The sequence below is a fragment of the Bubalus kerabau genome, chromosome 6, assembly GCF_029407905.1.
Source record: "Bubalus kerabau isolate K-KA32 ecotype Philippines breed swamp buffalo chromosome 6, PCC_UOA_SB_1v2, whole genome shotgun sequence".
Lineage (NCBI taxonomy): Eukaryota > Metazoa > Chordata > Mammalia > Artiodactyla > Bovidae > Bubalus > Bubalus kerabau.
In genome coordinates, this window is record NC_073629.1 from 100,140,134 (window position 1) to 100,165,050 (window position 24,917).

The window sequence follows — 24,917 nt, forward strand, 5'->3', positions numbered from 1 at the left end:
CTCCGGGAGAAGGCGGGCGCTAAAGCGGCAGAATACGCGAGGCGGGGGCGGGGGCCCAGGCAGGAGCAGCGAATCCCCTGCCCCCTACCCGGCCTTTCCCCGGCGCCCGGAACATTGAGAGCGCGGAACCTCGTTGCCGAATCGCGGGCGCGGCGGACCCGGAGGACGATGGAGGGGGCGCGCGGGCCGCGGGCTGAGGTCCACGCGCTCGGGGAGGGGGAGGAGGAGGCGGAGGAAGTGGGAACGGCCATGGCTGCCGTGGTGGCGGCGGCGGGTGGCGCGGGCCCGGCCGTCTTGCAGGTGGCCGGCCTCTACCGCGGCTTATGCGCAGTGCGCAGCCGCGCCCTGGGCCTGGGGCTCGTGTCAGCCGCGCAGCTGCGCGTGTTCCCGGTGCGCCGCAGCTCGGGCCGGCCCGCCGGGGGAGCCGACGGCAGCGGCGTCGGCGACGAGCTCGAGGCCAACCCCTTCTACGACCGCTACCGCGACAAGATCCAGCAGTTGCGCAGGTGCGGGCCCGGCCGGCGGCGGGCGGGGAGGAGGGGCGGCGCGCGGCCCGCTCTTCTGGTGTATCTGTATCTGGCGCTCTCGGTCCTTCCAGCAGCCCTGCCAGAGGACCTCTTTTTCTGTCCCCACCCTAAGATCACACAGCTAATGTGAAAGCCGGGAGTCTCTATTCCAGCTGTCTTTTTTTTTTTTTTTTTCTTCTGCTTTAGTTCTCAAAACGCTAAGGTCGACTCTTAGGACAGCCCTTAAGGGGCAAGCACCCCGGGAGACCTGTCCTCATTATCGAAATGGGAAAATAGAGTTCTGCAGAGAAGGGACTTGACTTGCTCAAGATCAAATACTGAGTCAGCTGAAGCTTGACCTAGAACTCGGGGTCCCAGGCTTCTAACTAAGGACCCTAACTACAAGGAAAGTAGATTGGGAAGGGAGAAGGACATCAAAAAGTAATAGTGTGGCAGTTAGTTCTCAGTTGGACCCTCATTAGGGTGAGGAACTGAGGATCAGAGAGTTAGAGGCCTGCCAAAGGTCACGCAAGCTGGTTGGGATTTGTCTGACTTGGAATCCCAGGTTCCTAAAACTACCCTCCACCTTCTAGAGAGAAGGTCCTGGACATTAGAGGTAGATATAAGGGGGCATAGTGGAGCCAAAGAGTTCAACTGGAAGAGCTGAAGGAGATCAAAAGTGAAAATTGAAGGGACTTGGGAGAGAACCCGGCAGGGTGGGCAGGCAGTTGTCTTAGGAGGGAAAACCTAAGACTGCTCCGATAATTTCTCTGAATTCTATCATTTCTGCTTCCACAGCCTTAATGTACTGCATCATCTTCACGTAGAGTATTGCAGTCATCCTCTGACTAGTCTTCCCCTCTTCCAGTCTTGGACCTGTCTACCCGCAGTCCATGTCACTACTACTATAGTGATCTTTCTTTGAAAGAATAACAGAATAAATGAATATTTTTGCTTTCCTTCAACAGTATTTAGATATACCCAAGTGTTTGTCTTTTTCAAAATCTCTTCTTGAGCTTCATTCCCCTTCAGTCTTTTCTCACTGAGCGCTTTCACAGACAAGCATCTCAGAAGAGTGGTCTGCATATACTCTCGAGTGCTTCACAGGTCCTGTTCATTCTTATTCATGAACAAATGAATGACTGGTTTTACTTTCCTTCCTCACTCAATTGTTTCTGTCAGTATTTACACTACTGTTATCTCCTGAAGAGTGGCTTTCCAAGGCACCCCAGACTTTTGGATAATGTCCATATCCTTAGTGTTCCATACAAGGCCTTCCTAGCTTTTATCTCTTGCCAAACCTTCCTTTGAGCTCTGTGGCCTAGCAGAAAGGAATAAAGGACTGGTGTTTGGAGGCAGATGTTCCAGGTAAGGGGAGCAGCAGCATAAACAAAGGAACAGCGGCATAACACCGCTTCAACCATTTGTGAATATTTGAGCAGATTTTCATCATAATACCTGTAGCACTCTAATGTACATATTTACTTGTCTTTCTGCCCTACTAGGTAGTACAGTCCTTGACGTAGGTACTCTTTCTTATGTATTTCTGTATCTCTAGAACCAACCCAGCAAGTTAACCAACAGGCAAGAGACAAGAAGTCAAGTTTGTTGAATGAGTGAAAGGGAGACAGGAAGGGATAAGTCCTAAAAGAAGTTGAGTGAGAGGGAAGGGAAACCTATGTGCCTACAAAAAGAAAAAGGAAGCATGAAGTAGAGGGAAAGGGAGGTATGAAATGAAAGCAGGACCAAAAGAAAGAGTCAGTAGAACCCGTGCCAGACTAAGGAAACGGGCAAGATAGAGCATAGGCATGAGGCCCAGGACCAAACAGGTAGTGTCTCTCCTGAGACATTTTAGAAGGAATTATAGTCCTGATTGGCTAGTGCTGGAGCACGCTCACTAAACCCAGGTTCTTGGAGCACCAGCCACAAGTTCATTGTGAGCCAAGGGCAGGACAAGCCTGTGTGCCCTGCTGACCCCACTCTAGTCTAGCCCCTGGGTTTTTGCATCACATTACACTGGTGAGCTCGGAGAAGGCAATGGCACCCCACTCCAGTACTTTTGCCTAGAAAATCCCATGGACGGAGGAGCCTAGTAGGCTGCAGTCCATGGGATTGCGAAGAGTTGGACACGACTGAGCAACTTCACTTTCACTTTTCACTTTCATGCATTGGAGAAGGAAATGACAACCCATTCCAGTGTTCTTGCCTGGAGAATCCCAGGGACAGGGAGGCCTGGTGGGCTGCCGTCTATGGGGTCGCACCGAGTTGGACACGACTTAAGCGACTTAGCAGTAGCACACTGGTGAGCTACAGGATTTCATCTAGCTTTAGGCCCAAGGTAGGTAGGACATGCACAAACAAGCATGTCCAGAAAGCAGGTCCACAGAAGGGAAAGATTTACAAATCACGTATGTGAAGAGGGGCTGAAAAAAAGCGAAGAATTTTAACCTAGAGAAGAAAAACTTAAGAGGTGACATAAGAGCAATTTTCATGTACTCAAAAAAAACTAGATTCCTGGCAGGGTGAAAGATACAGAGGGGTAGACGGAGACCTGGAATGTTTTCATCATAAAAGATGCCCAGGGTGGAGTACACGACAGGGCTCTGCTGCCTAGGCGACCCCTCATCCACTCCAGCCACTCACTGGCAACACTGACCTAGGCCCTGGTCAGGCAGATGCCACACCCTACCAGCTGGGGCCCCTGATGCAACTCTTCATCGAGAAGGAGTTGGCCCCCCCTGGAGGGGAGGAAGATCTGCCAGAATACATGGCAGTGAAGGCAGTGGTGTTCGAAGTCACCTCCAGAAAGGAGTTGTACGGAGAAGGAGCACTCAGCGGTGTCTTGACCAAGAAGAACTCCACCACAGGGGTGACCAGGTTGTCTTTAGATCCTGCAGACCTCACCCATGACACTATAGGCCTCATGGCCCAGGAGCTGGAGCCCCTATATGACATTTTCACCAGAGTGTACACAGCCTGAAGAATTCTTAACAAATGGCAGCCCCAACCTGAACTTCAGGCCTGAAGACCAGCCCCATTTTGACACAAAGGACAAATTCTGATGTTCCATCAACATGTTCTTTGGAGAGGATCAGGGGAAACTCGGGTGCTAAATCTGTAGACTAGGCTGCCTGAAGCCTCTGGATCACAGAGCTCTGAATGGAGATTTGCCCTAGTAGGGGAGGGAAGGAAGATGGCTGAGAATTAGCTGTGTTCTAGTAAAAGCTTGACAGTGGGATTCCTGTCTGAGGAGGTGACTGAGAAAGATGCCCACAAAGTACCTTTCCCATCTTGAAGATTCAGATTCCAAGTACCTGAGAGACCAAGCCCAGTGGCAACCTAGGGAATATCCTGCAGGAGAAAAATGTTACACAGGCTCCATGAGGATTAAAAATAATTGAATAAGTGGATTTCTTTGTCCACTTTCTTGATTTGTAGGTCTGGGCTCAGGGTAATTAAATTAAGACAAATGATATCTGTGCCCCATCTCTGAAAGTGAAACATGGTGTTTTGTTGTCTCAAAATCCAGAAAGGCCCAGGTGGTTTAACCTTTTGTTTACCTTTGATCAGGTCTGACCCAGCTGCTTTTGAGTCCAGACTGGAGAAGCGCAGTGAGTTTAGGAAGCAGCCAGTGGGGCACTCCAAGCAAGGTGACTTTATTAAATGTGTGGAACAGAAGGTAAGACCTGCCCCTTTGGGTGCTATTGGTGCACCAATACTCTGCACCACCATGCCTGACCCTTATCCTGGGAATGGACTCATTGAGGGGTCAACTGGATAAACTGAACTCACTCTATCTTTACTCAGCTCAGTCTCCATCTGTAAATGGTATTCTGCTCTTTTTGGCAAGGTATTAGAGTCATGGTGGAGATATAAGGAGATGAAAAAGATAATCTCTGCTTCCAAGGGGTATAGTCGAGTGATCAAGGCAAGATACACATGACAGCAGCTGTGGGAATTAGGGAGGAAAAGGTGCTTAATGCATATTAGCTTTTATTATCCTTAAATAAGAATTAGAGCTGGGGAAAAGCATCTTGAAAGCTGTGTACAAGCAACACTACCTGTTTGCAGGTTCTGCATCCACAGATTTCAACCAACAGAGGATAGACTCAACCAGCAGAGGATAGAAAATATTCAAGGGCAGGGTGGGGAACTCTAGAAAGTTCCAGAAAGCAGAACTCCAGTTTGCCACTTGCAGGCAGCTATTTACTTAGTGTTTATTGTATTTATAACTATTTATATAGAGTTTGCGTTGTAGTAGGTATTATAAGAAATCTGCTGCTGCTGCTAAGTCATGTCAGTCGTGTCCGACTCTGTGCGACCCCACAGACGGAAGCCCACCAGGCTCCCCTGTCCCTGGGATTCTCCAGGCAAGAACACTGGAGTGGGTTGCCATTTCCTTCTCCAATGCATGAAAGTGAAAAGTGAAAGTGAAGTCGCTCAGTCATGTCCGACCCTCAGCGACCCCATGGACTGCAGCCTTCCAGGCTCCTCTGTCCATGGGATTTTCCAGACAAGAGTACTGGAGTGGGGTGCCATCGCCTTCTCCGTATAAGTAATCTAGAGATGATTTAAAATGTATGGGAAGATGTGCATAGCTTATAAGCAAATACTATACCATTTTATACAAGACAATTGAGCACCTACATATTCTGGTGTCTTCAGGGGTCCTGGAACCAATCCCTGACTGATACTAAAGGACACTTGTATAGGAAAATTAATCTAATGCAGTGCTTCCACACTTTTTGACCATGACCCACAGTAAAAAAATTTTACATTGCAATTCTTTACACATATTTGTATATGATTATAACTGAAACAAAATTTTTACAAAACAATACTTACTTTTATTGCATGCAGTGCACTCTTAATATTATTTTCATCTTTTAAAAAACCCTTGGCCACAGTCTACTAAATTTATTTCATAACCTACAATTTGAAAAATACTAATCTAGGCTGGTGCACAGAACAAATCCAAGTGGGAGAGACCAAAGCCAGGGAGAATATATCTAAATGTGGGCTGCATGGGCCTGAAATAAGGTAATTACAATGGAAAATTGGGGTTCTACATTGTAAAAGGATAGGTGTTTCTTTTACTTGGAAAATAACTTTTTGCCTTACTTGCTCAGTTGTGAATGAATCTTTGAGGCCCCATAGACTATAGCCTGCCAGGCTCCTCTGTCCATGGAATTTTCCAGGCAAGAATACTGGAGTGGGTTGCCATTTCCTATTCCAAGAGATCTTCCTGACCCAGAGTTCAAACCCTTGTAAGTCTTGCATCTCCTACATTGGCAGGTGGATTCTTTACCACCGGCGCCACTTGTGAAGCACCCTTTTTTTCCTTGGTATCCCAAATTTTAAGAGTTCATTCAGTTTTAATGATTGGTTGAGTTAATTAGAATCAGAATAGTTAATGGATTAATCATTACAAGGTTGAGGAGCAAATTCAACCTCTTATGACAAATCTAGTTTACAACTTTGAACAAACAACTCTACTACAAATATTTTGTCTAATGTAATTTCCTAAAACACTTATAGTGTCAAGATTACAAGTTAATAGCTATTGGAAATATTACTGTGTTATAAACTTTCAATATTATATGGGAAAGCTTTTTGCCCCCTTTTGAAATAAGACTTAGAAATTCACCTTTATGATGACAAGAGCAGAATAAAGATTTAATTTAAATTATGGCAATTCTTAAGTAAATATTCACTTACTGCCTTTCTTATCTTGCTGGAGGAAGGTTAATAACTAATGGCTCTATTTCTAAAGCCATTCTATTTCTTTGAATCATTGGTTCCCTACTACATAACACCAAACATCCCCTTTTTGTAATAAATTGTATTTAATTTATTATTCTATTCTCTCTATTCTACCCTGAAATGAAATGTAGACAGTAGAACCTACCTACCCATATAATGTCAGGGGGGAAAAAAATAATGCCTTAATTTTAATAAAGTTTTTTTTTTTTTTAATACAGATAATAGTATGTAAGTTCTTAGGCACAACTGTGCTATGAGACCTAATGCAGTCATCAGGTACTTTTACCTCTATGTAAAATCGCCATAAATACTTAATGCAGCAAATGCCAACTGGTACGAGGTGTTATGTTGGTAAATTATAAAAACTCCCAAACAATAACAGTATTGTTATCAGTGACTCTCATGAGATTCCACAATGTATTGGTACAATCTTCTCTTAAGTTACATATAGCTGCATTTCTGAAAAATTCAATATTAAAACTGTTTAAAAAAAGGAAGAGGAAGGGATGGATGGAGGAAGAAAAGGAGAAAGGTAGGTCTGGCTAGACATTGAAAAGTTAGATGAGGGAAAAAATTCTTCATTATGTAGAACTCACCTGCAGAATTGCGGTTCATTTGTCACTACTGCCCCTCCAATATAAATGCAGGTGTAAACCATCCAGTCAATTATTGTGATAACAAAAAAACAACAACAACAAAAGTCCCCATAGATTTGTACTCTATGTACAATATGTACTCTATTTGTACTCAGATCTACTCCCCATCTGTAGTAGAGATGCTTTAAATGTTTCTTTAATTGCTCTTGAAACTTTGGCCCATAGGGTGTATCTGGTAGGTTTTTCTATACCAGGCTTTTGTCTAGTTTGTAGGTACTGGTTCTACAGACATTGTTTATGAAAGATTTGAATTCATTAAAGCACAGAGTAATGAAAAGCACAGTTTAGTGCAGAAAGTATGTTTCAGTTTCAGATTCCCAGGTGTGGATTATGCTCTCTGAAAGATAGTCATGAACTGAGAAATTGAATGGAAGACTCAGAATAACCCATCTCTACTATCAGAAACAACTCCAGATAGGATATCCTGCTGTGGCCTTTATCTGAGAGTGGTTAGGAGAGAAAATAATCACTTTCAGTTTTTCTTGGCTTTTTGTGAGGGGGAGTCTAATTTGAGGGTGGGAATACATTATAATTTGGATTACTGGAAAAGACTCGATAGTCTACTGAGGATGCCTGCCTTCAGAAGTGCTGTTACAGATAAGAAGCAGCTTGGAAAAGACAGCATTCCATTTCTCATCTCCTCTGTGGCTCACTGGGAAGTGGAGCACAGGAAACCTAAGCAGGCTTGTTCTGGGAAGGAGTCCCTCATCCAGGGATTGAATGGATTCTCAGTAGGTGGTGTTTACTAACAAAGAGGTTTCTCATCTCTGCATCTCAGAATCATTCAAAAGTTGTCTCACAAACAATAACTCTTAGAATACTTACTATATAGAGTGGAGAGAAGTGAGTTCTTAGGTGCAACATTACTAAATGAGGTATTGGCAGCTCACCTAGAGAGGGTGGTCTTTTAGAGTAATATCCTGTCCCATCCTGTATTTCAGACACTGGGGAAACAGCCTGTGAGCAGAGGATTCACTAAGGGCAAGGTAGGTTTCTAATTAAATAGCCAAGTCTGAAGTCATGTGGAACACCTATAACAAGAGACTGCATATTTGAACGTATGTACTGTGGTTCAGTGTTTTTGTGCTTTTCTAACTGTGGAGATTAGAAATATTTTTATGAATTTTTGTTATGACTTTGTTACGGTTTTATTATGACTACTACATAGCGTGGGTCCTGGAGTGCTAGAGGAAATGTAGTGATACCTTTCCTGTCTATAGGAAATAGTTAAAAAAAAATCAAATAAATACATGTTTACTCTGTCATTTAACTTGCAAATAAGGAACCATTTCTGATAGAATAGCAGTTAAATTAAAGGTAACAACTGAACTTTCTTCTTACCAGCTGCAAGCTGCAGTGCTCATGAATGAGTGAAACTTTTGGGAAATCCCTGCATATACTCCCTGAAAATAGAACTATGAAACCTACCTGACCCTGGTGGCTGCCTTCTCTGAGCTTGTGGGTTTTTAATACTCATTCTCCACTTACTGAAGATCTGCTTTACTGTCCTAACATGATGCTTCCTATAAGGCTTACACATACAGTTAAGTTGTTTTATTTTTTCAATTGTAGGTGTTAATTGCTTTTTATTTTTTTCCTTTCAGACTCTCAGTTCAATCTTCAACATTGAGATGGTGAAAGACAAAACTGCAGAAGAAATAAAACAGGTAATGAATGAAAATGAATTGGCATACTTTCTGAAAATATGTGCTTTGTGAACCAAATCTGAAAGTAGAAATGAACATACATTTCCTGATACCTCTTCCTAGCCAAAATGAAAGGCAATCATTGAAAGCAAAAGTGATGAATTACATGAAAAATAGTGCATAAGAAAACTTGGTCTCACTCCTATATGTCTAATCAGCTCACATTTCCCCTTTCTTTTTCATTCCTGTTGTCCGCATCTTATTTAAAACCATCCCTGCTCTCTCCCCCGGTGACTGTATTACCTTTCTAAATAGGTTTCCCTATTCTTATTTCTCTTCCTCCCCTACCCCTGTCATATCCTCCCTCATTCAATCCCCCTGAAGTTCTGCTCATAGTGTATTGCTGAAGAACAGACTCTAGAACCAGGCTGCCAGTTTTAAGTCCAGGCTCTGCCACTTACTGGCAGATTGACTTTGATAAGTTAGTTAACCTTTCTGGGTCTCAGATTCCCTATCTGTAAAATGGACATAATAATAGTACTTACTTCATGGAGTCAAACAAGTTAATATTTACAAAGTACTTGCAGCAGTGCCTGGCACAGAATAAATGCTATATTTGTGCCTTTAAATAAAAGAATAAAAATAAATCTTATGAAGTAACCTGCTCTCAAAAATTCAGTGACTTCCCATGTTCCTTTGTTTGACATTCAGAGTCCTCCATTATTTTAGGACCTTCTGCAGGAAGCCTTCTGGACACCTTCCATCAAAGCACTCGTGATCTGTTCACTTGTCTGGTCATTCCATATACCTTGATTTGCATTGCTACTTACATTTGCATGTCGGATTCTTTTTTCTATAATCAGAATATAATAAGCTATTTATTGGCATTCCTTACAGTTCCATAATTGTATTTTAGGTAGATTGAGAGAATCAGTAATAAAAGTAGTATACTGTGTGTCAGGTGCTGCACTTAGTGCTTTATATGCACTATTTCATTATATTCTTATAACCCCCTTATAAAGTAAGTAAGCAGGGAACTCTGCTCAATATTATGTAACAACCTAAATGGGAAAATAACTTGAAAAAGAATAAGTATATGTGTAACTGAATCACTTTGCTGTATACCTGAAACTAACACAGCATTGCTAATCAGCTATATTCCAATATAAATAAGAAGCTAAGAAAAGAAAAAATCCATAAAATTTTTTTAAAAACTAAAAAAATAAAATAAGGTACTATTATTCCCAATTTACAACTGAGGAAATTAACTTAAAGATATAAAGTAACTTACTTAGTGATAGAACTAGGATTCAAACCCATGTCTGTTTGAGTCTGCATCATATTCCCTTACAAGAAGTTGGGCCAGTTGCTATGGGTGTCCTTGGGTACTGTATCATTCATTTCAGCAAGCATTTATTAAATATCAGCCTCTGTGCCAGATATAGAAATAAATGAGGGACCCCTCCTCTCAAGGAATTTCAGCCTAGTGAAAAGACAGACACAAAAATAAAAAGAGAACAGCACAGGGTCTAGCTTCTGCTAATTTAGGCTTAATACAGAGTCTCCAGGAAACTTCAAACTGCCTTTGGGAAGAAGTGCCAATAGAAAGTGGACACCAAGTATGTCCTTTAGGAGAGAGAGAGAAGCCAGGCCCAGGAAGCCTGACCATTACATGACAAATATCATTCCGACCTATATTTTTAGATACAAATTTGTGTTCATTAAAATAATTTTGAGTGGCCAAGCTCAACTATGTTAGGAAATATCTATCAGTCTCTTAAATTCAGTGTTGATTCATAAACTGTCTGCTAATATAAATTAAATGAAAATAAGCAGGACATGCTGTCCTTAAAATGAGGAGGCAGTATTTTGACATAAAAAAAGAAAGGCATAGCAATCTTAGGCTGCATTGATAAGGTGATTTGCCCAGGTCCTAGGAGGTAATATTCCTTCTGTGCTCTGTGATGGTGAGATCTCACTTTATGATTAGTGTCTTCAGTTGCCCCCATCCCATGTTCTTGGGGATGTTGACAAAGCAGGGCAGCTCTAAAGGAAGGTGTCCCATTCTTTAGCACCAGCTCACTTAGATATCACATTGGCTCTGATGCCTTCCCTAATTTCTGTGCCTTTGCTAATGCTTGTCATTTTCTGCTTAGAATGTCTCTTATCATCTCTCCTACCTGTCTGTCTTCCCAGACTCCCCATTCATCTGGCTAACTCCTGATCATTCTTCAGGACATAGTTCAAGCGTCCCTTCCTTTGGTACTTGTACCCTAAATCGGGTTAAGTGCCTCTTTGTTGCCTTCAGAGCACATTGGCTATGGTTTGCATTGTAATTCTGTTGTGCTGAGTACAAACATTATTTCAAATAATGTTTCAAATTATTTTTTCAATAATATTGAAATTATTATTTCAAATAATTATTTCAAATTCACAATAATCCCATGAGGTTCGTGTTATTGCTATTTTATCAATGATTATATTTGTTGTTATTTAGTTATTTTCAGTAGTTTGCCCAAAGTAGCATAGCCAACAAATGACAGGAGCTGGGATTTGCACCCATATCTGCCTGACCTTGAGACTTGGGTTCTCTGAGAGGGCCCACAGTTGGCTGGGCGTTGAGGGTTTGGGGAGAGAGAATATGGAAAAAAGAATGTGTCTGTTATACACAAAGCACGTCTTAGAAGAAATGATTAACAAGGTCATAGAATCTGTTTCTCTGACAGAAATTTGCTACTGAGAGTTACAGTTTAATCATCTAGAAGAGTAGATGCTATTAAATCTTTTTTGTAATCATGTACAAGTAATAAAAGTATTACGTTGGATTTTCTTCCCTGTTATCAAATAACATATTACTCTGAGCAATGAAAGCTGTCACTGCTTCTTGGTGCAGGTTGAAAAGATGACCGATGGGTCACAGACACTCTCTTTTTTGTACAGATTTGGCAGCAGTATTTTGCAGCAAAAGATACAGTCTACGCAGTTATTCCTGTAAGTAGTTTGGAAGGGAAAATGAAAGTGTTACAGCACGAGGGTCAGGGCTCTAACCTTAGTAGGCAGTTGCTTTTACTGTTCCTGGGTTTATTGCCTCTTGAGAACCTACATTTATAGCTCTGAGGGTTTTTATTATGCCCTGAGCACCAAAGATTGGGAGCTCCATATGGTATATTTATGGCTCTTGTTTTTCCTCTTTCTGGTTTAGAAATGTCTCTTTGAGTCAAGTCTCTGACAAGGGAGCATGGTATAAGTTTACGTTGCTGAGCAATTTCCAAGTGTCTTTTATTTCTTTTTCGTGTTTTCCAATCAAGCTGTTGGAATTTAGGACAGGTCCTCAAGCATACCTTCCTTCCCTTCCTGTCTATAAGTGACCTATCCCTGAGCTGACTTGGAGCTTCCCAAGCTTTTGAGGCATCTCCCTCCTCAAAATTGCTGCCTTGGAGATAGTCACGGGCCACTGCTTGACTGTTGAAGATCTGTGACTTGGAAGGAAGGCTGCTGACTTCTGGTTTAGTGTCCTGCCGCCTTCTACCAGAAGAAAGCATTTAATGTTCTAGGTTATCAGCTAGTTCATTAATTGTTCTTCTCTGAAGAGGAAGTAGCTTTAGATTAAGTTTGTATCAAGTACACAAATATATACCTAGCTTACACATGTTAAGTTTAAGAAGGAAAATATACAGATGGAAAAATAAAACCAGGCCTTTTGGTTGTTGTTGAGAGTATTGCTATCTTTTTTTCTCTTCCTCTTTTACATATATACCCTTTCCTTTCATGAGTTCAACAGCCAAAAGAATCTGTGCTTTTCATGTTATTTTAAATCTCTAATACTGACTCATTGTTTGAGCAGGCCTTCTTAACTCTCCCTCATACAGACTCGGTGACTTATTGTCTCTGACACTTGGCAGAGTCCCCTGAAGAGTTTAGAGCATTTGGAGTATCCACTCCTCACACATAATTCTGATACTGAATAAGAAAGCATACATCTGGCTTTTCCTCTCTGTTGTAAGAGGGGTTTGTAAATAATGCAACTTGAGATTGTTTTAGTTGTATTTTAGTTCTGGAGTTGAGTCTTGGTGACTTTAAATGTGCTTATGGCTTTTTTTCTTTTCTTGTCTTTGAATTTTATTCTTTTCTAACCCTACAGAAAGAAAAGTTTGATTTGATTTGGAACCGGGCTCAGTCCTGCCCAACAGTAAGTTTCTGATGACCATATGAGGATTGCTTCTCAGTGCTGCCAGACAAGGATGTTTTCTGACCATTCTCTTCATGCTCCACGCTGTCATACATTTTATAGTCGTTTAACAAAGGTGCTTACATGTTGATTGTACTGATAAATGAGAGTCTTAACCTTAACCCTAACTAACCTTGAGGGTTTGCCCAATAAGTCTGTGGCTATTTAGCTCTCTGAAACATCTCAGCCCTTTCTGATTTGGATCTTAATCTATTAATAAAAGTGGAAAAAAAGAATATAAGTGAATGTTGGAAGCAACACCTGAGACCTTAATCTTTTCAATCTCCTCTAAGTTTCTCTTCTCTTGGCAGTTTCTTTTCAGTTTTGGCCATGCTATTTTGATTATATATGTCTGAAAGGAATTATGAAATTGTTGCTGGACTAGTGAGCTGCCAGAAGACAAGAGAAAAGGAATAGGTGAGGTGGGTCAGCTGACTTGGTGTCTGTACTGATTTCTGAGATTCTCAAAAAATGCTTCTAAACATTGCTGAGAGAAAATAAAAAACATCTAAGTAAATGGAGAGATATACTGTGTTTGATGACTCAGTATTGTTGGCATTTCTCTCCAAATTGATCTCTAGATAAACTACAATCCAAATCAAAATCTTTATAAGCTTTTTTTTTTTTTTAAGAAATTGACACACACACAAAATTGACAAGTCGATTTAAAAAAGTCGTTTGGATATCCAAAGGATGTAGAGTAGCAAAACAGTTTTAAAGAAAAAGAGAAAAGTACATTACCTGATTTCAAGACTGTGATTTCATAAAACTACAGTAATGAAGACAGTGGAGTAATAACATAAAAACAGACACATAGATCAGTGGAACAGAGTAGACAATTCAGAAATAAACCAATATATGCATGGTCAGTTGTTTTTCGGCAAAGGTGCCTACCTTTCCCAATTACCTTATTGGGAAAACAATAATCTTTTCAACACATGCCCAACAAATTGTGCAAAAAAATTTGACTATCCATACACACACAAAAAATGAACCCTTACCTCACACAGTATACAAAAATTAACTCAAGATCTAGGAAAAAATCTTACGTTGAATATTAGTCACAGTAGCCAAAGGGTACAAGTAACCCAAGAGTCCACTGATAGATGAATGGATAAATAAAATGTGGTATATACATGTAGCAGAACATTATTCAGCCTTGTAAAGGAAGGAAATTCTGACAAATGCCACAGCATTCATGAACCTTAAAGACGTAATGTGAAGTGAAATAAGCCAGTCACAAAAGGACAAATACTGTATGATTCCACTTATGTGAGGTACCTGAGATAGAATGCAAATTAAAACCACAATGAGGGCTTCCCTGCTGGCTCAGTGACGAAGAGTCAATCTGCCAATTCAGGGGACACAGGTTTGATCCCTGGTCCAGGAAGATCCCTGGGCTACAGGATAACTAAACCCCTGCGCCACAACTACTGAGCTTGTGCTCTGGAGCCTGGGACCCACAACTACTGAGCCCACCTGCCACAACTGCTGAAAGCTGTGTGCCCTAGAGCCCATGCTCGGCAACAAGAGAAGCCTGCAGATCGCAACTAGAGAGTAGCCCCCACTCCCTGCAACTTGAGAAAGCCTACGCAGCAGGGAAGACCCAGCACAGCCAAAACTTAATTAATTAATTCAAAAACCACAGTGAGATACCACTAAGATGACTAAAATTAAAAAGACTGACAATACCAAGTGTTGGTGAGGATATGAAACAACTAGAACTCTAATATATTGCTGATAATAGTATAAAATGGTGCAACCACTTTAGAAAGCAGTCTGGCAGTTTCTTTGTGAGTTAAGCATGACCTGCCACACTACCCAGCCATTCTACTCCTACATATTTTCCCAAAGGAACTGAAAGCATACCTCCATTCAGTGACTTACACACATGTACAGGCTGTTCATGGCAACTTTATTTGTAATAACAGAGGCTGAAGATACCCAAATCTACCACAGGTGAAAGAGTAAAGAAACTGTGTACAAAGAAGTATAGATTCTCTGGTTCCATTTATGTGAAATTCTGGAAAGCCTGACCAGTAGTGAAAGAAACCAAGTCAGTGGTTGCTTAGGAACAGTTGGAGAGAGGGAGGGATGAATTACAAATGGATTTTGAGGCATGATAGATACCTTCATTATGTTGATTGTGGTAATCCTGTTGACTGTGGTTTCACAGTATACATATGTCAAAGCTATTTTAATTGTACACTTTAAATATGTGCAACTTACACCTCAAATATACCTCAAGAAAGCTTTAAAACATTTTTTTCTCCATTAGGTAGGCACTACGGTTATCTCATCTAATATTAGTAATAACAAAATGGAGCCTTAGTGGTTGGCAGTAAGGAGACAATTCCATGACTAATGTGTATGACACTGATTATACTTTGTTTTGTTCTGGCATCAGTCTCTACCACTCCTCCCCAGTTCATCTTGAGCATGAAATTAATCATTCAGTGATTAGAACCATACTTCAGTATCAGCCTCAGATAGTAGAATATGAAGTGATTATTATAATTGTAGCAAAAATTAATTCAGCAACATGAGGAAGTTTAGAAATTGAAAAGGACCAAGAAGTTCATCAAAAGAAGGATGGGTAAAATTGTGGTAAATATCTATTGTCAATTTCCATATAATAGTGAAAATAATGAATTAGTAATATTTATTAACATCAGTAAATCTCAGAAGTATGATATGAAGTAAAAAAAAGCAAGTAGCAAAAGTATACATATAGTTTGGTAAGATTTAAGTTTTTAAATACGCAAACAGTACTCTTTCTTGTTTATGGATGTATACTTACACACTAAAAGTATAAAAACCTGGAAGGGAATGACAGATTAGCAAATGCGGGTTAGCTGTCATTGTAGAATGGAATTAGAATGGGTTTACATAGAGAGCTTCAGTGAATCTCTCATACTTTCTTTCTTAGGTGGGTTGGGAAGTGTAAGAGTGTTATATTATCACATATGAATTTCAAAATACAACAGAAGTTTTAAAAACCAAATGTTGAAGAAATGGAGTGAAGGACACAGGTGGTTGGACATAGAGCAAGCGGTTTTATTTATCCACCTGTCTCCTTGTGTATTCATTTCCCACAGTTTCTCTGTGCACTACCAAGAAGGGAAGGTTATGAGTTTTTTGTCGGGCAATGGACAGGTACTGAACTCCACTTCACTGCACTTATAAATATTCAGGTAGGTGTCCTATGTTCATCTCTGATGAAAGAAGCCTCCTCTTTGGGACTACGAGCCCTTGCTAAGGCTTTAAGACACAGAATATATACTAACTGCCAGCAGCATTTGCTGTAGCATTGATGAATTGTCATACTTCATTGGGCTAGCTGTTTAGGCCCCACCCAATACCTATGAGTTATAACCTTAAGGGAGGTTCTGTGTCTTAACATGTGTTTTATTAGTCAGCTCAGCACTGTCTAAGGTGCTGGATGCATATTTTTCATTTCATAGATGTTATTTTGTTTGCTTCCATCCTTCTTTTTTCTTTGTTTTATTCCCAAATTCTAGATTAAGAAGTTTGATCCAAAGCATTTGAAGCTTTTAAAATAAAAGTATTTTAAGTGAGATAATCACTAGGATTGTCAGTCTTTATTTGTAGGCCAGATCTGGCAAAAACAAGAATGGATTATAACAGCTTTGCAGTTGGGATGAAGGGAGCACACAACAGAATGAGAATTTTCTTATGATTTTATCCCTTGTGATTGTATCCAAAAATTGTATCGTGTTTATTTTTTTAAAAAAGAAAGAAAAGGAAAAAAAAAAAGAATAGCAAGCTTAGAGCAGTTCACACTGCTAATAAGTCGTAGAGCTAGGTTTGCTTGACTCCATGTTATTGATTCCAAAGTCTGTGAACTTAACCATTAGGCTGTTGTGTTGGAAACTATGCTAGGACTACCCTCCTGAAGCTCATATACAGGTATAGGAAAAAGATCCAGAAACATAATTATGATCAAAATGATAGTGTATCTATAGAAATATGTTCGGGAGAATTGAGAGGCTACACTATTACTAAGAGAGCCCTAGCAGTAATTAGGTATTGATAATTAAAGGACTTTTTCTGAAATCTTAAAGATGAAACCCAGAGATCCTTTGAATGTATGGTTGTTTCCTCCTACACTATATGAGGGCTTAGGCTTTGAACCCAGCCTCTCTTCTTAGTCTGAACTGAGGTCTGGTAACCACTGCCCTGTCCATTCTTCATGAAATTATGATTCCAATTCTTCTTTTCCCCCCTTTTTCCCACCCAGATTATATTTTAAAACTGCACATTACAAATCTGGCGCATGTGCAAACTCTCCAGCTGTTTGCTACAGCTTAAAAGAGCTCAGTCTTCAGAGCCAGCCAAGGGGAGTAGATTTCAACTGTGAAATGCACTAGTCCATAAAAGTGGCAATTACACAGGCATATTGCTTTCTTAGAACTTGATTTGGTAGCTGCTCGTGTCGTTTTGTTTTTAAATATATGGCCATGATGAAGGATTCACTGCCTGCTGTAAACATTTTCTGGGAAAAAAGCCAAACCTTTTCAATTGAAGACACAAATAACACTGTGCAAACTGTCAGTTTTGCTGTGACTTGGCAAACCTGACCATCCCCACGTACCAATCCTCCAACTCACTAGCCACCCAAGGGACTGTTAAGAGCCAGAATTTCCTCCAGACTGTCTATTGCGGTGAAATTGCAGTTTTGTTGTGGTGGTACCTTATTGAGTCTTGATAAGTGTTCCTCCTTACAGACCCGAGGGGAAGCTGCGGCCAGCCAGCTGATTTTATATCACTACCCTGAACTTAAGGAAGAAAAGGGCATAGTGCTGATGACAGCAGAAATGGATTCCACATTTCTGGTAAGAATCAACTTTTACCTTTTTGCATGTATCTGGTGGCCCTGAAGATATTCTTCTGCCAAACCTCATGAGAAGTAAAATTCCAAAGACAAACATAAGAAACATACTTGTTTCTTACTTAAATTGACAGTAATTTTGTCTTACTTAAGCTCTTCCAAATTGAAGTTAGTACAGATTCTCATTCATTTATTCACAATTTGAAAGTCTAAAAGCTCTGACCACAAAATTTTTTCATAACTCCTTTGGTCACCAAACCTTATCTGATTTGAACTTATCTGATAGCTGTATCTTCATTGTAACTTCACTTTGATGTGAGGCCACTGATAGTCCTTATTAATCCTACTAGGTGTGGAATATTCATGCGTTTTACAAGGGAAATATTAATGGATTATGAGTGTTACGTAATATAGTTATATGGTATCTGCATTTGTTATCTTTCTAAAATCCAATAATTCTAACTCTAAAGCACAGCTGGCCCATGGAGTTTCAGGTAAGAGGCTCTGGACAAATAAATGGCTTCTTAAGTGTACAAAAGAGTTCAAAGTTGAGAACAGCTGTTAATCTTTTCTCTTTCTCCACACTGTTCACATGTACAGCTTTCATCATGCATAGTGTTTTTCCTTCCTCTTTTCCCATTTCCTGGGATAGAGCATTGACCATGCGCCTGTAGGTAGTGGTGTCTGTTGTGTGTGTTCTCTGTATATCCAGGACCAGGAGCAGTTTTATGATGGCTGTTCAGCCTGTTTGTCTAGTCCTTGCTCGTTTCAGTCTCATTTATCCAGCAGTGTTTAAGTTCAGGATGTCCTCAAGATAGTGGGCCCTTTAGTGCCTTTTCCTCCTGAGGTTCTTGATTATAACACCCACTGATTTTTCCTCTCTCTTTTACCAGCTGCATACAAGGAAGGGAAAAGTGATGGCACGCAGCTAGTATCACATAGCAATAGTAAGCCCCAAGTCTAGGGCGTAATTGAGAGTCTCCTTCACTGTCTGTTAGTCCTGTCTATTATCAGTCTCATTTCTCCCATTCTTCCTTCTACTCATCACACTCACCTGGAAGTCACCCAAAATCCTATCCAGAAGAATGGAGTTGCCATTAATCAGACAGACAAGACTGCGGGCAGAACAGGTTTGGGAGGAAGATCAGGAACTGAATTTTGGACACATTAAGTTTGAGGTGCCTATTAGATAATCCAAGTAATAGGCAGATAGGCATATGAGTTTGAAGTTCAGAGGAGAGGTCCAAGCTGGAGAGATGAAGATGGGAGTTGTCAGCATACAGATTGCTATTTACAACCATGAGACTGAAATCACCAAGGAAGTTATTGAAGGTAGAAAAGAGAAGAGGTCTTAGAACTGAGCCCTGGAGCATGAGGAAGCATCAGCAAAGATGATGAAAAAGAAAGAGCCAGTGAGGTAGGAGGAAAACTAAGATGGTAGAATCCCCTGGAGGCTAAGATAAAATGTTTCCGGGAATAGGGGTGCTGAGCCAGCAGCTCACATACTGGTAGGGCAAGTGAGATGAGGACTGAGAATCTATTAGAAGTCACTGGGGACCTCCATGGGGGCAGTTTCAAAGGGATAGGACGACAGCGTATTTGGAGTACATTTAGGAAAGGTTGGGAAGAGAAATTAGAAAAAGTAAGCATAAATTTGTCTTTGAAGGAGTGTTTCTGAGAAAAAAAGGAAAGAATGGGGTGTAAGAAGTGGGGATGAGAGTGGGTTTTTTGTTTTGTTTTAAATGAGAGCCTTGTATGTATATGCTGATGGAAAGGTCGGGTAACGAGGAAAAGATTGAAAATGCAGGAGAAAGAGAGTTGTTTAAGTGGTGTTTCGAATGGGTAAATCTTGGGAATGAGGGGTTAATCTTTGCTAGAAATGTAGCAAGAGAGAAGCCAGGATATAAAGACACATTCAGCTAAGTGGATAGAGGTAATGGTAGCTTGTAAGATGTTCTCTCCAGATTGCTTAGTGAAAAGAAAAATTATTAGCTGAGAGTGGGGATGGAAGAATAGATGTTGGATATTTGAGTAGAAAAGAGGAAGTATGAAATTTTTGTCAAGAACATGAAGTGAGAGTGTGTTCTATATCTTTAAGTAGTTGAAGAAACAAAAACTAAAATAATATTTCATGGCCTGTGAAAATTATATGAAGTTCAAATTTCAATGTGTATAAATACAATTTTATTGGAACACAGCCATGCTTATCTTTACATGTTATCTATGGCTGCGTTACATCTACAACAGAGAGCTGAGTAGCTGCAACAAGAGACTGTAGGGCCGTAAAACCCAAAACATTAATGGTCTCTCCCTTTCCAGAAGGTGTTTGCCGACGTGTGATCTAGGGAAAAGGAAGAGAGAATGTCTGTGCAGGAATGACAAGCGCGGAGATAAAGGAGTGAGAGTTGGATTTACCTAGGGTTATGGTTTAGCCAAGTGATGTGATGAAGTAAGACAGGGACCGGGAAGTTAAAGGTGAATGCAAAGAAATGACTGTAATTATTGACAATGGATGCAAGTTGGGTAAAGAGAGAAGTGGAAACATAAGAAAGATGAAGAGACAGTAAGAACTGTGAGTCCTGCTTGAGGTAAAAGGTGTTTTTTGTTTTGTTTGTTTTTTTACTTGCAAAATTTTTATTGCTGTATTTAGTTGATCTGTTCTCTTTTTTTAATTTATTGAAGTATAGGTATTTTACAGTGTTGTGTAGTTGAAGGATTTTTGAAGTTGAGAGTGAGTGTTAAATATAGGAAATAGTAGACAAAGTGTGAATTTTGAAATTGAGACTTGGAGGGGATGTAGTTACCAATAATGATAAAATGTAAAACTTGACCACAGACAGGAGTGAGTGACACAGAGATGGTTTTGTATTTTCTGATCTTCAACAAACCATAACATCTAACCATATTAGATGTGGACTCTAGAGGTCAGAGGAGAGACTGTTTCTGCTTTAGCATTTATACCACCTCTAGTGGTCTCAAACATGGTTCCCATAATTATTAAATTTGCTTCCTAGTCTTATAACATTCAACAGCATACTAGACAACATACATTTGCCTTGTATAAATCAACCTGTGAGTTTCCAGTGTAGTACAGAATTAGACATGTTAAAATTTAGTGTAGAGATACATGATTCAGAGATGGGAAACCTAGAAATGTAGTATAAATATATGATTCCCTGCATACTCATGCATACATTTATATTTTGGGCATTGTGTTTCCAAATACAGTAAAGCAAATAGATAGAAATACATGGAACCTATAGGTTTCTTCTAAACTGATTCATTTTAATGATGAAAATTTAGTATAGTATTTAAAAACCTTATTTGGTTCCACATGTGTGTCAGCAGATGATTTCATTGAAATGTAGTAAGTGCTAGGATAAAGACATGCACAGCTTTGGAGGGATCAGGGGGAGTGTCCCTGACCCAGAAGAAGGAAGAAATGATACCTGAACTGAACCTCAAAGATTAGCAGGAGTTTAATAGTATAAAGTGGGGAGGGCAAAGGGGGAGGGGAATGTTCCAGACAGTGGGAATGGAATACAGAAAAGCTAGGAAGCACAAAATGACTTGGGATATTACAGTTTGCTGTCACTGATATATTAAAAAAGGGAATTTGGTGGATTATGTTCAGAAGATTGACTTTATCCTGTGAGCACAGAAAGATGAGGAGTTGACCCATAGAGAGTTGGATTTTGAGACCATTAACCTTAAGTATTTGCTTCCTAAACATTTTTTAGTTCTAGCCTGGTCAGTGTGATCATTTAAAATGCAGTTGCAGTAGTCTGGGCAAGAGGTGGTAAAGACCTTACCCAGAGCAGAGTAGGGAAGGAGAGAGAATGACCTCTGAAACGTATAGGGAATAAAATGGGCAAGGCTTGGTACTTTGATTGTAGCCATTAAGATTGAAAGAGAGGAAGGAATCAGGTCTGTTAATATACTTCCTTGTTGAGCAGCATAGGGAATTAATATGTTTATCTTCTTGGGTCTTGGAAGGGGAAAAGACTACTGTTTCATGTTGAGAATTAAGGGAATAAAAGACAAGGGGCAAATGAGTTGGCAGCGGCTGGGGTGCAGGAGAGCTTTCCGTAATCCTCCATGAGAGACATTTCTCCATGTCTTAACTCTCTTCCCCTCATTCTAGTGGTCTTCAAACAAGTGGTCAGAGTCCTTTATCCACACAAAATCTTATGTAAAACACCAGGATATAACAGCTGAAAGAGAGTGAAGGGACTGAGGCGCCTCCACAGAGCCCTAGGACTCTGCAGCTTGAACAGCACTGTTCTAGGGTGAACACAACTGAAATTACCCTTACCTCCACCATCCTCAGCCTCAAATAAAAGTTAACTGTCACAGTCCCTACAGTTCAGAGCCTCAGAGTGGTGACATCTGCCTCAGATTATGCACTTGCTTAAGAAATGGTTTGTCCTTGACATGTTTGAATTTAAAAGGTAAAAATGATGAGGTAGAGTTATCGACCTTAATTATTTTGCCCCACCAGAAATAGTATCAGGGTGACGTGGAGGGAGTACCAGCCTGGGAGTCCAAAGATCTAGTCCTTGCTCTGCCACTTATGTGCCACGTGACCTTGAGTCCATCCTTGACCCTCATCTGCTTTGGTTTCCTGGTCCATTAAATGAGGACTGGATGATCTCTAAGGCCCCTTCCTGGTCTAAAATTCTATTAATTTGAAATAGCCAGCGATTTGGAAAATGGCTTTTGATTGAAGATTCAGTCTCAGAGATGAGTGCCTGCTTATGCGAAATGACCTGCAACCCATGGGAGGGAATGGAGGTGAAGCAGCCTGTGGTATTTATAAACCCATTTTCATCACTCTGTAGCTAGACATAGCACACTTTTGACAGTTTTAGTAGGAATTTTCCATTATTATTTGGGGTTGGATTTTGGCTGTGTGAACATTATAATGTTGAATAAATGCCTCTGATCAGCTAGCACTAGAGAATGTATAGGAAGCAAAGTAAGAGTTTTTGGGAATTCTTTTGTAAGATTTCAAGAGTGTAGCCTGTATCTTGATCCCACTTCTGTTACAGAGTGGTCAGGTCACCATTTTTCCTGCTCCTGAGCTTTAGAGAAGGTGGCCTCTCCTTCTTTCCTGAGGCTTTGCTGGGGATTAGTTAGAAATGACTGCATAGCAAATTACTACTCTAAAACTATGTGACATAAAACAATAAATATTTATTACCTCACAGTTTCTTTGTATCAGGAGTTCAGGAGCAGCATAGCTGAGTGGTTCTGGCTCAGACTCTCATGAAGTTGCTGTCAAGATACTGGAAGGGGCTGCTGGCATTTGAAGGTTGATTGGGCTTGACGATCCACCTCACCCCACTTGCATGGCAGTTTGCAGGAGACCTCATTTCCTTGCCACATTGACTTCTCCGTAGGCTACTTGAATGTCCTCATGACATGGAAACTGATTTTCTCCAAAGCAAGTGGTTTGAGATAGCAAGACAGCAACCATGATGTCTCCTGTGACTGAATACCAGAAGTCATTTTTCATCATTCTACTTTAGTCCATTTGTTAGAAAGCAAGTCACTAAGTGTAACCATCACTCAAGGAAAGAGAAACAAGGCTCTATCACAGGGAAGAAAAAGTGTCATGGGGAATTCCTTGGTGGTCCAGTGGTTAGGACTCCATGCTGTCACTGCTGATGGCTTGGATTCATTCCCTGCTTGGGGAACTAATCCCACAAGTTGTGTGGCCCAAGAGAAAAAAAAGGATGTCATAGACTTTGTGGACAATTTGTTAAACTGCAGCTGGCTTTGACACCATTTATTTAACTGAGGTGGTGTGAGGAATAGGTTTTATTCAAGAGTATGTGTAGTTAGTCAAAACCTTAGTACCAACTCACAAACTTAGTTCTTAGAGCTGGAGAGCTGGTTAACTATTGCTGTCTTTTTCCCCCTTGAGGTATACTTAACAGTTACTAAGGAACTGAAAGAAGACGGAACCTTTTTTTTTAAAGAGGGAAATTTTTAACATCTGCATTAATTTATCAGCAAGCATTCATCAGATTTCACTATATGCAGGGATGTAAAACAGGCTCATACTGTGAGGAATTCACATAAGGGTAGACAGACAAAAAAGAAGAGGAGACAAAGGTAAGATAAAATATACTATGATGCATACAATGCTAGAGGAAGAGGAGACTAATTTGGGTACACAGAAAAGGGGCACCTCACCAAGACTTGGGATGTCAGGGAGTCAGGAAGCTTTCTAGAAGCAGTGACTCCTGGGCGAGGGCCCCACCTGCTGCAGGCCTTAGACACAGAGCTGTGTGGCCCTATGCTGGAAGGGACCTCACTGTTCTTTCTACCTTTCAGAATGTTGCTGAGGCACAGTGCATGGCCAACCAAGTGCAGCTCTTCTATGCCACTGATCGAAAAGAGACCTACGGGTTAGTGGAGACCTTTAACTTCAGACCGAATGAGTTCAAGTATATGTCTGTCATCGCTGAGTTGGAGCAAAGCGGACTTGGAGCCGAACTGAAATGTTCTCAGAACCAGAATAAGACTTAGGGATGTCAGGTTGGCTTACAGAGTTTTCTGCTCAGCCCTGGATAGTACTGAGCCTACCCACCCCTTGAACTCTTGGAGGCTTGGTATCTATAATGAGCTGTCTCTAAGGAATCGTCCTGTGTGCTTATTGCAAGAAGTAACGTGGAGGTGAGCCCTGTTACTTGATATTCAGGAACAAAGATACCCAAACATTCTGATAACTGTCTCCCAGCGTACTTGAAGTTTCTTTTTCAAGTGTTTGAGGTCACATCCAGAGACAATCAGGGATCCACAAGATGGTTGACTTAATTATATGCACTGTAAGAATATATTTGTTCTCTGGCCATTTTGACTGCACAGCTCCTAATAATTAATTCCTCACCTTTATAAACTGTGACAGGTTAATAAGCTTGAAGACCTGCTGTAGTTAGACATGGTCTTTGCATACTCTTCCCACTTGGCTAGCCAAAGGCATAACCCAGTTAGACCCTCGAACAACCACATATTGCCATCAGGATTAAGAGTCTATCTAGATGCTCCCAGAATTGCTGTTAGTGTAGCTGATTTGGAGTATCAGCACATTTCAGGTATATTAAAAGTACAGGTACAGTGCCTGCTGCCTGCATATTTTTAAACCATAATTTGTGACACCTGCGTCTCTAACTATTCTGCCTTTTGGAAGCTGTGTATTTGGAGGGGCTGAATTGGTGCAGTATAAATAAATCAACTATTTTGTAAACAAAGGATCAA

At 40.6% G+C, this 24,917-nt stretch overlaps 1 protein-coding gene across 2 annotated transcripts; it reads left to right on the plus strand.

Moving 5' to 3' along the window:
- The first annotated feature begins 130 nt into the window (after positions 1-130).
- On the plus strand, positions 131-24,917 carry ATPAF1 (ATP synthase mitochondrial F1 complex assembly factor 1). Of its 2 annotated transcripts, XM_055585978.1 has the most exons (9): positions 139-506; positions 4,077-4,185; positions 7,867-7,911; positions 8,530-8,592; positions 11,512-11,562; positions 12,713-12,760; positions 15,898-15,993; positions 17,548-17,655; positions 23,994-24,917. In XM_055585978.1, the coding sequence occupies exons 1-9, from the start codon at positions 169-171 to the stop codon at positions 24,186-24,188; spliced, it is 1,053 nt and encodes a 350-aa protein (XP_055441953.1). In that variant the 5' UTR covers positions 139-168; the 3' UTR covers positions 24,189-24,917. The 2 variants fall into 2 exon arrangements, with proteins under 2 accessions (XP_055441954.1, XP_055441953.1); XM_055585979.1 differs by lacking the exon at positions 15,898-15,993 and having other exon boundaries at positions 131-506.